The sequence below is a fragment of the Rhodamnia argentea genome, chromosome 11 (assembly GCF_020921035.1).
Source record: "Rhodamnia argentea isolate NSW1041297 chromosome 11, ASM2092103v1, whole genome shotgun sequence".
Lineage (NCBI taxonomy): Eukaryota > Viridiplantae > Streptophyta > Magnoliopsida > Myrtales > Myrtaceae > Rhodamnia > Rhodamnia argentea.
In genome coordinates, this window is record NC_063160.1 from 2,059,695 (window position 1) to 2,075,211 (window position 15,517).

The following is a 15,517-nucleotide window of genomic DNA, read 5'->3' on the forward strand; positions in this document are numbered from 1 at the left end:
CGGTCTAATTGTCGTGCTAAGAGATATTTTGTCATGTGCTCGTTTTTAAAACACCAGAACGATTTTGATTCTTGCAGCTCACGTAACTGGTCAAACGGGGAATCAAATCAAGCACGTCATTAGACGTACAAAACTTCCAGAATAGCTATAAAAAGAAACGAAATTGCAATTGTCACCCCGAAAAAGCTAAAAATAGATCAAGAGCATAGTTTCACCCAGATAAGAAGTAAAACACCACAAAAGAAGTCGAATGGAGGACGTTGTGATCGTTGGAGCAGGCATCGCGGGGCTAGCGACGGCGGTGGCCCTGAAGAAGGTTGGGGTACGAGCATTGGTGCTGGAGAGATCGGAGGGGCTGCGAGCCGCCGGCGCGGCCCTGACCCTCTTCCCCAATGCCTGGTACGCGCTCGATGCGCTCGGGATTTCGCATAAGCTCACCTCCATTTACACTCCTTTCTACAAGTAAGGTTTTTCCTTTCTCATGCTTCAACTCAAAAACTAAATGTCAGCTATGATATACAAAAAATTTAGTCAATATATATGTCTGCAATCGCGATTTCGTGGTCTCAAAATAGGGTTTTACGAACATATTCCAACCTATCTTCAAGTTCCTTTTACGTCTTTAATTATAGTTCGATTAAATTTCTTGTAATTAATTGTTTGATCATGCATTAGGGGTTACGTGACCGATGTGAAGACCAAAGCCATCCAGGAAGTGAGTTATGGTGCAAGCAAAGGGTACTGCAGCTCTCACATTTCTTCATTTGGATCAATGCATCGTCTACTTTTCATTTGTCTAGTTTTATCATTATAAAAAGACAATGGTAAATAATGTTTCTTTTTTACGCATACAAGGCAAATAATGACATCATTGTAGTTCAATGAAAGAATTAAGGCTCCGTTTGTTTCGCGAAAAATAAATGAGTTTGAAAATATCCTTTTAAACATGATCTCTTATATCGCTTGCAAAGTAAAAAACGAACGAATGAACAATATTTCCATAATCCATGAAAATATTTAGATATAAATTGTTATCAGTAGTGAAAATATTTTTCATTGACTACTTATGTCAAGCAATACAAGCGATCATTTTTAGGATTATCATTTTGCGCGAAACAAACAGAGCCTAAAGTCCACTCGTGTAATGTGAACATTTGGAAAATTAACACCTTGTTAATATTTCTTAGGAGTGGAGATGAACAAAGAGCGGTCAACCGTAAAGTCTTATTACAGGTCTTGGCGGCGGAATTGCCGTCGAATACCATCCGCTTCTCTTCAAAGCTCACTTCCATTGAAACCCAAGTGGAACAAGGCTCATCCATTTGCATCCTCGCGCTTGAAGATGGAACTATCATCAAGTCTAAGGTATCATAACTTCTCACACTTAAGATCTCTTTCTGATTTTCAGTGAGGATCTTCTAGTAAATTTGAGGCTTTGTAGGTTGTGATAGGATGTGACGGGGTGCATTCTAGGATTGCCCGCTGGTTAGGGCTCGACTCGCCGGTTGATTCGGGGCGGTCCGCAATTCGCGGGCTCGCCGTGTACCCGCAGGGCCACGGGTTGAACCACGAGTTTCAGCAATTTGTGGATGTCTCGAAGAGGGCTGGTTTTGTTCCTCTCAATGATAAGGAGATCTACTGGTTCTTTCTTTGCAAAGCTCCTCCAAAAGGTATTGGTACCCCTGTTGTCTTTGACTTATAAAGGCTTAACTAGTAACAACTTAACCTTTATCTAACATTTTTTTCTGTCATCGTCACATCTACATTTCAGATGCGGACATCGGAGTTGACCCAAGTTTACTGCTAAGAGATGTTGTTGACAACTTAGCCAAAGACTTTCCTCCCCTGTACCTCGACGTTGTCGGCCAGTCCGACCTTTCCGCCTTGACGTGGGCCCCGCTGATTTTCCGATACCCGTGGGACGTCATCCTTGGGAACCTGACCCGCGCGCACATCACGGTGGCCGGAGACGCCATGCACCCCATGACGCCGGACTTGGGCCAAGGCGGGTGTTCTGCCCTCGAGGACGCGGTCGTGTTGGCTCGGCACATCGGAAGCTCGATTTCCAAGCTAGGCAAACTCGAGACGTGTGGCGTCGGGTTCGCGCTCGAGAGGTACGCGAGGGAGAGGAGGTGGAGGGCCGCGATGTTGATCACGGCATCGTTTTTGTCGGGTTGGGTCTCGCAGGATGGGTCTAGTTGGTGGATGAGGTTCCTAAGAGACGTATTCTATAACTTTATACTGGGAAAAGCCTTTAGTGCGAGTAGGTACGATTGCGGCAAACTTTGCTAATTTCTCCTCGTTCCCTCTCTGTTCGCTCGAAAATTGACAACAGCGATAGCCGACCGGGAAAGTATTAGGGTGCCAACATCTTTACACAGATGAAATTCTTAGAAGGGGAACTTATGTTGATTTCTTTTTTTTTTTTTTTTGTTCCATACATACAGGCAATTTCGTTCTCGCGCTTAGTATTGTTATTATGAAGTTTGTTGACATTATGTCATTATAAATGAAAGGTGGAATTGCGGAAAAATGAGATATATTAACGGTCCCTATGTAACAATCTGGCCTGTTCCAAAAGGAGATCTTGAAGGAACCACACAAGTGGTGACCATTTGAATTATCTAGAATGAATTATACATTCTACGATATTTCCTAATCAACTAACGTCAAAACAATGTCTACATGACTTGTTCTCATCAACATCATTAAAGATATATTTGAGTTCGCCATAGTAGGAAGTTCAATCTAGAAAATGAAACAAAAATGATAATCTCGTAACAACATTTCTAAAATGGAAAAGATTTGGAATGCTCTCATTCTCAAATGCTCCAAAAATAAAACAAAAGAAAGCAACGAGGATCTTGAAATTCTAATATATCGAACTAATGAAGCATATTTATGGATAGTAGAGATATTATTAGATATTAGATATATTATTTGATATTCGGTTTTGTTAAGATAGGTAATTTCCATATTAGATTATTTATTTTTATATAAATATTGGTCGGGTACAATTACTCGTTTCTAGAAGTGTAATGTAAAGTCAATTGAGTAACGATGTAGTTTTTGTTGATTCTTTGGTGGTCTCTCTTGAAGATCCTAGCATCCGATCTTGGTTCCGTCGATTATGTTATAAATCCATGTCTGATAGGAGGAAACTTTATCCAATTGGTTTTCTCATTATCGAGTTACATAGATTCTCGGAAATCACCAGCGCTACGTTCGCGCCGTATTTTTCTCCATCTAATTTCCTCGGACTGATCTTTGAATTGGGAGACTACGAACGTGAGCATCACTCGCATACATATTTACTTGAGTTGGTTGTACATAAGCGAACGAGTCCTTGTAGCCCACCAACCATGGGTGTTTCCTCCAACGGGAACGGAGAATCCTCTCCGGCAAATTTTGCGAAGAAATTTCTCTTCTTTGTACATTAGTTCACAGGCATACGAGTGCTGGTCCACCTTTTAAATCAACCCAGATTAAAGATTCTCGAAAGTTTTGTCATTTCTATTCTTTGGATTCGGCTAGAGGTGTCAAAAGGGTGGGTCGAGTTGAATATGGTCCGATCCATATTGACCTATTTAACCCGTTTTGACCCATTATCATGCAGCACAAATTTAATGACACATACCCGACCTAACCTGTATTTCTTAAATATTTTTATATTTAACCAAATCATACAATAGTTGTTTTTTTATAATTTCACAAAAAATGATATTGCTAAAACACTTTTATGCAATACAAATTTAGCGAATTTTTTTTTAAAATTTTCTTAATATTTTAAAAGGCATTTTTTATTTTTTATTATTTTTTATTTTATTTTATATTCTTTTCTCTTTTCTCTTTTCTCTTTTTTTTCTTCATCCTTCCTCCTTCGTCCTCGCTCCTTTAACCGCCGATTGCGGGGCTTCGGCAATGGTCGGCAACCCGGATAGAAACCACATCCCGGCGAGCTCGAGGCTCACCGGATCTTGGCGAACCTCGTGTTCCACCGATCTAGGTGAGTACAAGCTTGGGGCTCACCGGATCCCGGTTGGCAATCTCGAGGCTCGTCGGTGGTCGTCGCAGCGGTAGGTAAGCGGAGGTAGGAGGAAAAGAGAAAAAATAAGAAAAGAAAGAAAATATATACATAATAAAATAAGATAAAATAAAACCTAAGCAACCCATTTATGACGCACCACCATTAAATATGTGTCAACTACGAGTTCTAGAGCCTCTAGATTATGCCGGCTGAATTGCATATACGTTGCCCTACAAAGCAGGCAAGTTTTCGGAACTGCTTGCCCGAGGAAACGTTACAAGGTTTGTTAGGAGAGTGAATCCCAGTTAATCTAGAAACTAAACAATAACCTAAGACCATGAGAGACATGTCCAAGGAAGAAAATAAATAACTTGTCCATCTAAATTGAAAGTTTGGCCAACCTAAAATTGAAAGAAGAATTTGAAAATCCTTTGCCCATGTGGGCAGCACCTTTACTTGCTTATTAATGGGTGATTACCCCTCCTAAGCTATCCAAAGCAAACAAAAATGATATCCACCACTTCTGTAGCCCTATTCTTTATAGTTCTGATCCTTTTCCTTGTACACATTGCGTCATGAAGGAGATGGACACCGACATTGCATGTATCCGGCTGGGCAATGTTCACGTCATTGCCGTGACATGCCCTGAGATCGCCAGAGAATTCCTCACGAAGCACGACGCGACATTTTCATCTAGGCCTCCTTCGATGGCGACGCGAACGTACAGTGGCGGGTATCTCACAACAATTCTAACTCCTTATGGCACTCAATCGAAGAAAATGAGGAGAGTTTCAGCTTCAGAGATAATTTTGCCCGCAAGACATCATTGGCTCAAGGATAGAAGAACCGAGGAAGCGGACAACCTGGAGAAATACATCTACAATCGAAGCAAAAGCTCCAGCAAAACTGTAAATGGGAGGACCGCCACCAGACAATATACTGGAAACGTGATCTGGAAATTAATGTTTAGTAAAAGATGGTTCAGAGAGGAAAAGGCGGACGGCGGACCGACCATTGCCGAGGAAGAACACATCGAGGCGATATTTACAATACTTAAGTATTCATACGCATTTTGAATATCTGACTATTTTCCTTGCCTGGCAGGGCTTGATTTAGATGGTCATGAGAAGTTTGTTAAGGAGGCTATCGGGACTGTTAACAACTATCATGACCCCATTATTGACTCGAGGATCAAAAAATGGAGGAGGTTCGGCGATTCGGATGATGAATCCACCGGCGATGAGCCTCACGACTTGCTTGATGTTCTGGTTACGCTCAAAGATGCAGACGGAAAGCCATTACTAACACCTGAAGAAATCAAAACACAAGTAACTGTAAGATGCAAACCTGCATATACTTGCTTCTATGGTGATATGAGTAATAAGAAAATAGATGCAGTTCAAGAACATAGCGAATTAAAAATCTATATTTTGCAGGAATTGATGTTCGCAACTGTTGATAATCCCTCAAACGCAGTTGAATGGGCCATGGCCGAGATGATAAACCAACCCGAAATCCTCAAGAGAGCAACGGATGAATTAGACAGGGTCGTTGGTAAAGAGAGACTGGTCCAAGAATGTGACATCCCAAATCTTAATTATATCAAAGCATGCATTCGAGAAGCTTACAGGCTCCATCCAATCGCACCTTTCATCCCTCCGCACATAGCCATGTCCGATGCCGTCGTCGCCGGGTACTTCTTTCCGAAGGGAAGCCACGTGCTATTGAGCTGGACTTGCACTTCATTTCCTTCAGCACTGGGCGGCGCGGCTGTGTGGCCCCTGTGCTCGGGACTGCGATGACGGTCATGCTTCTCGCAAGGATGGTCCAAGGGTTTCATTGGAAAGCACCGCCTAATGTCACTAGCATCAACCTCGATCAGTCCTTTGAGGATATGTCTCTCGCTAATCCACTTGTCGCTTCTGCCGAACCGCGTTTGCCATTACGTTTCTATCCTTGAGAGTTACTGGCTCCAACATGAAATTGTCGCGGCCTAAAATTTAATTTAGGTTAATGGATTATTAGGTTAATCAGATGAATTAACTAACCTAATACGGACTCTCCCAAGCCCTACCAATTCGCAACTTAGGTTTGATTTTTTTTTTTTCTTTTGTAGGAGCCGCCACTAATCTTTTTTGGTAGGTAGATTAGAAACCTAAATAAAGTACGGGAGAATACTTTATTTTCTGCTAACTAGAGATTTAGGGTTCGGGGACTTGATTATGTTAATTTTTAATTAACACCCTTTCGGTACCGGATTTCATGAAAATGTCTTTTCTTGATTGATGATGCAAATTGAATGTTTTTTTTTTTTTTCATTTTCCCTTTTATTATTTTTTTGTTTTTTCAAATTTCTTTTAAGCTTGAATTTGAACAAAGTTAAACAAAAATGCCCATAATATACCTTAATTTCCGAATTTTTCAATAAATCTTCTCATTCCCGAAGATCTAGGCTAGAGCGAGATTTTATCCGCTACATTCTCGAGGATTCGAGTTAATAAGCAGATAATGGTATAAGATGTCATCATCCCTTCTCGCCAAAAGGCGGAATATGAAATCTTATACTAAATTGTCGTCCCATCCCATAAAATCATGGTTAAGGCTTGCAATTTAATATTCCGAAGGGTCAAGCACAAGGGAGCATATATTATGGGCAGTTTTATTTAAAGATGTGCAAATATTTATTGAATTTTCGAAAATCCCTACAAGATTTCGAAATTTTCAAGGAGATAAGCTCCTATCCACGTAGGAATGATATCTTTTAAAATGAGAAAACTTATCTTCTGAAATTTTCAAAACATATTAGATAACTTCCCAAATTTTAAAGATGCATTAAATATCTCCAAAAAAATCCGATTGAATCTTGAATTATCTGAACATCCCGAAAATCAATATTCTGCAAGATATGATTGCCACAAAATCCAGTGTGATCTTATTTTGCAAGATATTCTGCAAGATTTTATTTTTCGAATTTTCGAATTTTCCAAATCAAATTAGGGACAAATCCAAAAACAAGGGATATACTTCAATTCGGCATCTATCAATCCAAACAAACAGATATCCGAAAATTCACCTCGTCCACAAACATTCAAATCAAACAAACAATTTCCAGCCCAAGCATGGCAATTTGCACGAATTTGATGAACAATGTCAAAGCAATCCGACTGAATCTATGCAGAATAACATAACAAAACGTTTGAGCTCCTTCTAGAGGACATGGAACACGCAAAACAACTAAAAAAACGTGCAAACAATGCATGCCAACGACACAAAGCAGCAGTTTCAATTCTATCAAAAACGTGACGGATTAGTGATCATGAAAACAACGAAAGCAGGCATGTTTTTTTTTTTTTTTAAGTCTTGGATCAAGTGTGCACATGGAAACAACGTAAAAAAATAGCATGAATCATGTGTAGAACAGCAGCTAAAAACAATCAAAGACTCGCCTTTTAGCTCCCGCAAATTCCTGCATGAATTAGTTATCATAGAGCATGCGAAAGCGAATATTTTCAAACCAAACGGCATGCCATAGTAACAGAAACAACATTAAAACAGCAAACAAATCACTCAGAAAACATGCTTATTTCAACCCTAAAAGTGCGCGAGAGTTACCTTGATTCGTCGGGCAAAAATTGAGCCGATTCGTGACAAGAAGCAAGTTGGGCAACACCTCCACAATGGACTGGAATACGGGCGGCGTGTTGGCAATTTCCGAGACTTAGATGGATGGCCTCGGTGAACCTCTCTAGCTCTCTATTTTACGTGAATAAGATGTTTGAGCAGAAAAATTTTGCTGACCCCCTTAAACCCTAGGCATAACTATGTATTTATAGAACAAAGGGTTGCACGCAAGCGTACGGTTTACCGACAACTGTTCGATTCAAAAACTCTTATTAGATATCGATCGTCGGATTGAAAATTTTGACTTTTGAGGAGTCCTATTTATTAAAAATAGGTAGAATTTTCGTCCAAATGAGGACACCCACAGGTTGGACCAAAATCCTAGGCTTTTGTGGGCTCATTTTGTCATTCCGGACCCAATTGGACCTTAACTAATCAAATGGATAATTAATTTAGGCATTTTTACAATTTTAAGAGCTCAAACGGGCTGTTTTAAGTCTAAAATTATGATGAAAAATTTGGCATCCCCTATGGGCCTCATTCTAAATTTTCAAACTAGTATGGTCCAGACGCCTATCAAATTAAGCTCAATTGACCCGACATCCGACCATAAATGCCATAACATGCTTTTGACCGACAGAAAATAAATGTGCTATGCATGATAAAATTATTTTTGTGAGAATCATTACTAATTCTCATTTTTATGAAATGATAAATTAAAATTAAAATTTAGGTGTCAACAGAAATACATGAAAATAAAAGTGGACATTGCTTGCCCTATCATGTGCTCCCGTGATTCGAGTGGAATTATGAATAATTTCATGTATTAACCGCTCCTCTCCCCCCATTTGGTCATAGGATGCGAGGTTTTTAAGTTTACTAACACTCATAAAGTGTGTTGGGTTATCTCACAACGGCCGTTGCGGGATTTGGTGGTCGGTTTATAAGTATGAAGAAAAATCTCATATTTTAGCTACCTTTTGGGATAAGGATAGACATGTCAAGATGGGTCTAAAACCCATATATGACCCAATTAAAAAATAAATGGATCATATATGGGTCACTTTAGATTTTTTTTTTTTTTGGTGGGATGTCACTTTAGATTCGGCAAGCCCACTCTTGATGGGGTTTAAAATTTAAAGCTTAAATAAATGGGTCTAAATGTTTTCAGTTTAGAACCCATCTCTAACCCACTAGGTTAAAAGTCTCTTCTTGTCGGGAAACCAATCCACAGTCAAAATCTCACCTCGAGATTAAACCGATCACAATCAACTTAACTCAAACAACAACCAACGATATATATATATATATGTCCAGCAAAAACAAACTCGCAATATGTAAATATGATAGCGGAATAATAAAGAGACAACGCATCAAGATTTACGTGGAAAACCTATAACGGGAAAAACCACGGACGATCTAAAAGCTTCCTCTAATCACCAAGAATAGTATGCATATAAAGTGTTTCTCACTAGTCACATACTAGAGAATCAACATCAAGCTTACGAGAGCATTTCCTCACCACAAAGATAAAATAATACAAAATGGAGCAAGAAAATCCTAACCACAATAGGAGAATTCGGAGATGAATCTCAACAAACGAAATAGATCAACTCCTAGATCTCGGCCTCACAAATATTCCGTCAACGTTTGGCCTTTGAATCAAGACCGCAAAATGGCTGCGCCTTTTTCTTCTTGCTCTTCTTTCTCTGTACGCACCTCACCGAGAAGACTCTCTCTTCCCCCTCCCCCCCTCTTTTCTCACTCTCGGCTACCCCGGTCACGAAGACGGCCCACCTCTTTTCTTTTCTTTCTTCTTACTTTTTCCTTGCTTTTTGTCTTTTTGTTTCAGTTTTGACTTTTCTTCTCTTTTTGTTTTTTTTTTTTTTCGATTTTCCTTTTTTGGGCTACGTGAACCCCACATAGGCAGTCCCACAAACAAATCTCCCCCTCTGTCTCATGTGGGGAGTTCCATCATGCCCGCTTTACTTCTACAAGAGTCAAGTTTCATCATGGACAAGGCTTTGGTCATCATATCGGATCCATTATCGTCGGTATAGACTTTCCCAAGTGGAAAAAGTTTTTTCTTCTAATTCCTCTCGAACCCAATGATACTTCACATCAATGTTCTTCAATCTTGAATGCAACACTAGATTCTTGCTAAGATAGACAACACTCATGCTATCACAGTATAGAACAAACTTCTCTTGATTCAAGCCCAACTCTTGTAGGAATTTCTGCATCCACAAGAGTTCCTTGCCTCCTTCGAAGATAGCGATATACTCCGCCTCGGTCGTAGACAAAGTAACACATTTTTGCAATCTTGATTGCCATGAAACTGCTCCCCCCGCAAAGGTCATCATATAACCCGATGTGGACTTTCAAGAATCGGTGTCACCGGCATAATCAGAATCCGAATAGCCGCTCAACTCGGGTTTTCCATTATAGCACAAGCAGAATTTGGAAGTGTACGTAAGATACCTCAAAATCCATTTGAAAGTGCTTCAATGCTCTTTACCTGGATCGAGTTTCAGCTTGTTTTGTAATGACCATAACATGTCTAAGAGAAATATTTATGAATGCGGGGAATCCCAATGATTATAACAATAATCTTCAATGCAAACAATGCTCTCTAGTTCAATATTGGAATGGAATGCTTAATCTTATCATTAATTTTCCTTTTAATAACAAAAAAATAAGTGTATTTTACACTTTCCATTTGCCGAATCAATTTTCTAAATTTGCCAGGTTATGCCCGAATTGAAACACAAACCGACCCGACCCGAAATCTTTATATACTCCACAATTTTAAATGATTATTCAACTCGAACAAGACCCGAACCTAAAATACCCAAACATATGGGGTCGGTTCATGTTTCGGTTTCGGTATATTGTTCGATATTGACACCCCTATTTGAACGGGCTTTCGATATGCAGCGTTGTACTAGAAGAGTTCCCCTCGTCTCTGGACATCTCTATATTATATATTGTTTAGTGCCTTCTCAAGTGGTTCGTCCCACTTAGATGATTTTCCGGATAATTCAGAAACTCTTACCAAGCCGATGGCCTTCTTGCCACCATTGGTACGGATCTTGCGCCGGAAAAATTGTTGGGCCTTGTTTATTTTTCTATTAATTGGTTCAGGCCCATTTGTTTTGTTGGAAAGGGTCTGCTACATCTAGGGTAACGTAGCAGCAAAAGAACGTGAGAAAAAACACAGCAACAAGAACGTAAAAGAGAGCATAAGACAGATGTGGGACAGCAGCAGTTTTCTGGAAAACAAATCTGTCCAGCAACGATCAACTCGACGATAGCCGGTTCATCCGTGGTCCGATCAGGCTGAATTTTTGTCAATGTCTTCAGGACATATTTACCTTGACTCTGGACGGTTGGGTCGTGATTTGAAGGTGTCTACTGCGGCTTTTCATGGGTGACTTTGAACTGCGTTTTTGGGGGTGTTTTTCATCCGTTTCTCTCGTTAAAGGTGATGTTGATGCTTGATCTTCACTTATAGTTTTTAGGATTTCATTGTTGCTAAATTCAGCTAGGTTTGTACCTAAACTATCAATAGTGGAGATTCGGGTGGACTCCGTGAACGGTCTCGTGGTTTTTATCCTTCGTATTGAAGGAGTTTTCCACGTAAAAATTTCTGGTGTCATTTTTCTTTTCGGTTCGTATATTTCCATTGGTTGTACTCGATTCAATTTCTCACAAGTTTAGTCAAAGAGGGAAATCTATCCGCTGTTTTTCCCAACATAGTGGTATCAGAGCTAAGTTCTTGGACTGAACGATGGAAGCGAATATGACCGGGATGGTTAGTTTGAATGGAAAGAATTATCATGTGTGGAGAGGAAAAATGGAAGATCTTCTATATGTGAAGTGCTGTCATTTACCGGTTTTTGCTTATGCTAAACCCGATAATATGACTGATGCTGATTGGAATCTTGAGCACAAAATTGTGTGTGGGTTTATTCGACAATTTGTCGATGATAATGTTTTGAATCACATTAGCAAAGAATCACATGCTAGAACTTTGTGGAATAAGCTAGAGTCATTATATGCACGAAAGATCGGCAACAACAAAATATTTTTGATTAAAAAATTTATGGAGTTACACTATAAAGATGGCCAATCTATATCGGACCGTTTGAATGAGTTTCGGGGAGTGATAGATCAACTTTTCGCCATGAATATTAAGTTTGATGATGAAGTGCAAGGACTTTGGCTGTTGTGTACCATACCCGAATCATGGGAGACATTTCGTATGTCTTTGATAAATGTTGCACCTGATGGTATTGTTACTATGGATTTTGCAAAAAGTGGTGTTACGAATGAGGAGATGAGAAGAAAAACGCATGGTTCTTCCTCTCATTTGGAAGCTTTAGTTGTTGAAAACAAGGGCGGAAGTCAGAGTAGAGGTCCAAAAGGTAGATATAAGAGCCGAAGCAAGTCAAGATCATGGAAAAAAAACTATTGAGTGTCATCACTGCGGTAAGATGAGTCATATTAAGAAAATTTGTTTTCAGCTGAAAAATGAGAAAAGGAATGAGAAGAAAAATTGCAATGAGAACAATGAGAAAAGAGATAACAGTAGTGATGATTGGGTGGCAAACGCTACTAATGAACTTGTCATTGTTTGCTATGATGACAATATTAATTTTGTCTGTGATGATTCAAACTGGGTTATTGATAGTGGAGCTTCTCTTCATATCACCTCTAGGAATGAGTTCTTTACATCCTACAAGTCAGGAAATTTTGGCACCTTAAGAATGGGGAATGACGGTTTGGCTACGATTATGGGTATAGGAGATGTGTGCTTGGAGACTAATAATGGAGCAAAACTAATTCTGAAAGATGTTAGGCATGTTCGGGATATTTGTTTGAATCTAATTTCGACCGGTAAACTCGATGATGCAGGATTTTGCAGTACTTTTGATAATGGACGGTGGAAACTCACCAGCGGCTCATTAGTTGTGGCTAGAGGCATGAAGCAATCTTCCTTGTATTTGTTTCGGGCCAAGATTTCGAAAGACATGTGTAATGTTGTGGAAGATGAAAATGCAACCGCATTATGGCACAAGAGGCTTAGTCACATAAGTGAGAAAGGTATTGGTTTGTTGGCTAAAAAGGGATTACTCTCTGGAGTGAAGTGTGCGAGACTTGAGAAGTATGCACATTGTTTAGGAGGAAAACAACGAAGAGTTTCTTTCAAGAGTCATCCGCCTTCGAGAAAATCAGAGCTGCTAGAACTGGTGCATTCGAGTGTTTGTGGTTCAATAAAACCACTAACACTTGGTGGTGCAGCCTACTTTGTAACCTTCATTGATGACCATTCAAGAAAATTATGGGTTTATTTTTTGAAGGTGAAAGATCAAGTGTTAGGTGCATTCAAGCAGTTTCAAGTTTCAATTGAAAGGCAAACTGGAAAAAAGTTGAAATGCATTCGTTCGGATAACGATGCTGAATACATCGGACCATTTGATGAATATTGCAGGAAACAGGGGATTCGACTTCGGAAGACACCTCCTAAAACGCCTCGGTTAAATGGCGTGGCAGAAAGAATGAACAGAACATTGATTGAGAGAGTTAGATGTTTGATTTCGGATGCAAAATTGCCAAAATCCTTTTGGGGTGAGACTTTGAGTACAGTGGTACATATTATCAACATTTCTCCCACCGTTACTTTGGATGGTGATGTTCCGGATAAAGTTTGGTTCAGAAAGGATATTTCATGTGACTATCTAAAGGTGCTTGGCTGCGAAGTTTTTGTTCATGTTCCTAAAGACGAGAGGTCCAAGTTAGATGTCAAGACACGAGAGTGTATCTTTCTTGGTTATGGTTATGATGAGTTTGCTTACAGACTTTATGATCCAATTGCAAAGAAAATTGTCAAAAGTCGAGATGTGGTATTCGTTGAAAATGAGACAATTTGGGATATTGAGAAGATGAGGAAGACAGATTCCTGTGATTCTGATATGTCGGTTGATACTAGTTCAACCCCACCTTTTGAGTTGCAAGACCAGTTGCATGATCAAGTTGAAGATGGTGTTCAAGGTCGGACTCTAGATCGGCGGGTTCGGGGTCAAACTTAGAATGATCGGCAAGTTCAAGATCGGACTCGGGGTGATCGAAGCATTCGAGATGACATTGATGCTCAAGAGATTGTGTCATTAGCTCCACTAACCACTGCTTTGAGGAGGTCTACCGGAGACCGCACCCCATCTACTAGATACTCTTCTAGTGAGTATGTTCTATTGATAGATGCGGGTGAACCTGAAACTTTTGAAGAAACAGTATAAGATAAGAATAAGAAAGAATGGTTTGATGCAATGCATGATGAGATGAAGTCGCTGCATGACAATCATACTTTTGAGTTGGTGGCATTACCTAATGGCAAAAGAGCTTTGAAGAACCGATGGGTTTATAGATTGAAGCAAGATGAGACAACTTCGCGTCCTCAATATAAAGCCCGATTGGTTGTTAAAGGCTTCAATCAGAAAAAAAGAGTTGACTATGATGAGATCTTCTCACCAGTTGTGAAAATGTCTTTAATTCGAGTTGTTTTGAGTCTAGCAGCTAGTCTTGATCTCGAGGTTGAGCAAATGGACGTGAAGACTGCTTTTCTTCACGGTGATTTGGAAGAAGATATATACATGGAGCAGCCTGAGGGTTTCCAAGTAAAAGGTAAAGAGAATTATGTTTGCAAACTGAAGAAAAGTTTATATGGCTTAAAGCAAGCGCTAAGGCAATGGTATAGAAAATTCAAGTCTTTTATGGGGGAGCAAGCCTATAAGAAGACTACTTCTGATCATTGTGTGTTTGTGCAGAAATTCTCCGAAGGTGACTTTGTTATTTTATTGCTTTATATGGATGACATGCTCATAGTTGGTCAGAACACTTCAAGGATTGACAAGTTAAAGCGAGATTTGAGCAAGTCTTTTTTGATGAAAGACTTGGGGCCGGCTAAGCAAATTCTTGGTATGAGAATCACTCGTGATAGATAGGCGAAGAGGCTATGGTTATCTCAAGAGAAGTACATAGAGAAAGTACTTCAAAGGTTCAAAATGGATAAACCTAAAGCGGTAAGTACGCATCTTGCTACACACTTTAAGCTTAGTCATAAACAATGTCCATCTAGTAAGAAAGATCTGAAAGATATGGAAAAAGTTCCGTATGCCTCTGCAGTTGGTAGTTTAATGCATGCAATGGTCTGTACAAGGCCGGATATAGCTCACGCAGTTGGAGTGGTTAGCCGTTTTATGTCAAATCCAAGTAGAGAGCATTGGAATGCATTGAAGTGGATCCTAAGATATCTTCGAGACACTTCTAGTTTAAGACTTTCATTTGGGAGTGAGAAGCCGATTCTTGTAGGTTATACTAATTCAGACATGGCAGGGGATATTGACACATGGAAATCCACTTCAGGTTATTTGATTACTTTTTCAAGGGGAACCGTGGCTTGGCAATCAAGGTTACAAAAATGTATTGCCTTGTCGACGACAAAGGCAGAATTCATCGCAGCAACCGAAACATGCAAGGATTGCTTTGGATGAAAGAGTTCACACAGGAACTTGGTTTCACTCAAGAAAGGTATGTTTTACTTTGTGATAATCAAAGTTCTATACATCTTACAAAGAATTCCATTTTTCATGCCAGGTCAAAGCACATTGATATGAGGTAACACTAAATACAAGAAACTTTGGAATCCAAAGGGTTGGAACTTGAGAAAGTACACACAGAAGATAATGCTTCAGATATGATGACAAAGGCTCTCACGAGAGAGAAGTATGAGTTTTGTCGGCACCAGGCCAGCATGGATTTCTGTTGAGTTCTTCTGTTTCGAAATCTCCCTCAATGGGCTGGAGGGGG

At 39.7% G+C, this 15,517-nt stretch overlaps 1 protein-coding gene and 1 pseudogene across 1 annotated transcript; both read left to right on the forward strand.

Moving 5' to 3' along the window:
* The first annotated feature begins 250 nt into the window (after positions 1–250).
* On the forward strand, positions 251–2,292 carry LOC115744029 (monooxygenase 2-like). Its single transcript, XM_048272577.1, has 5 exons — positions 251–462; positions 676–738; positions 1,188–1,365; positions 1,442–1,670; positions 1,772–2,292. Exons 1-5 carry the CDS (start codon positions 251–253, stop codon positions 2,290–2,292), a joined length of 1,203 nt encoding a protein of 400 aa, XP_048128534.1.
* Positions 2,293–4,602: 2,310 nt separating this feature from the next.
* On the forward strand, positions 4,603–5,987 carry LOC115744101 (annotated as a pseudogene).
* The last annotated feature ends 9,530 nt before the right edge of the window (positions 5,988–15,517 follow it).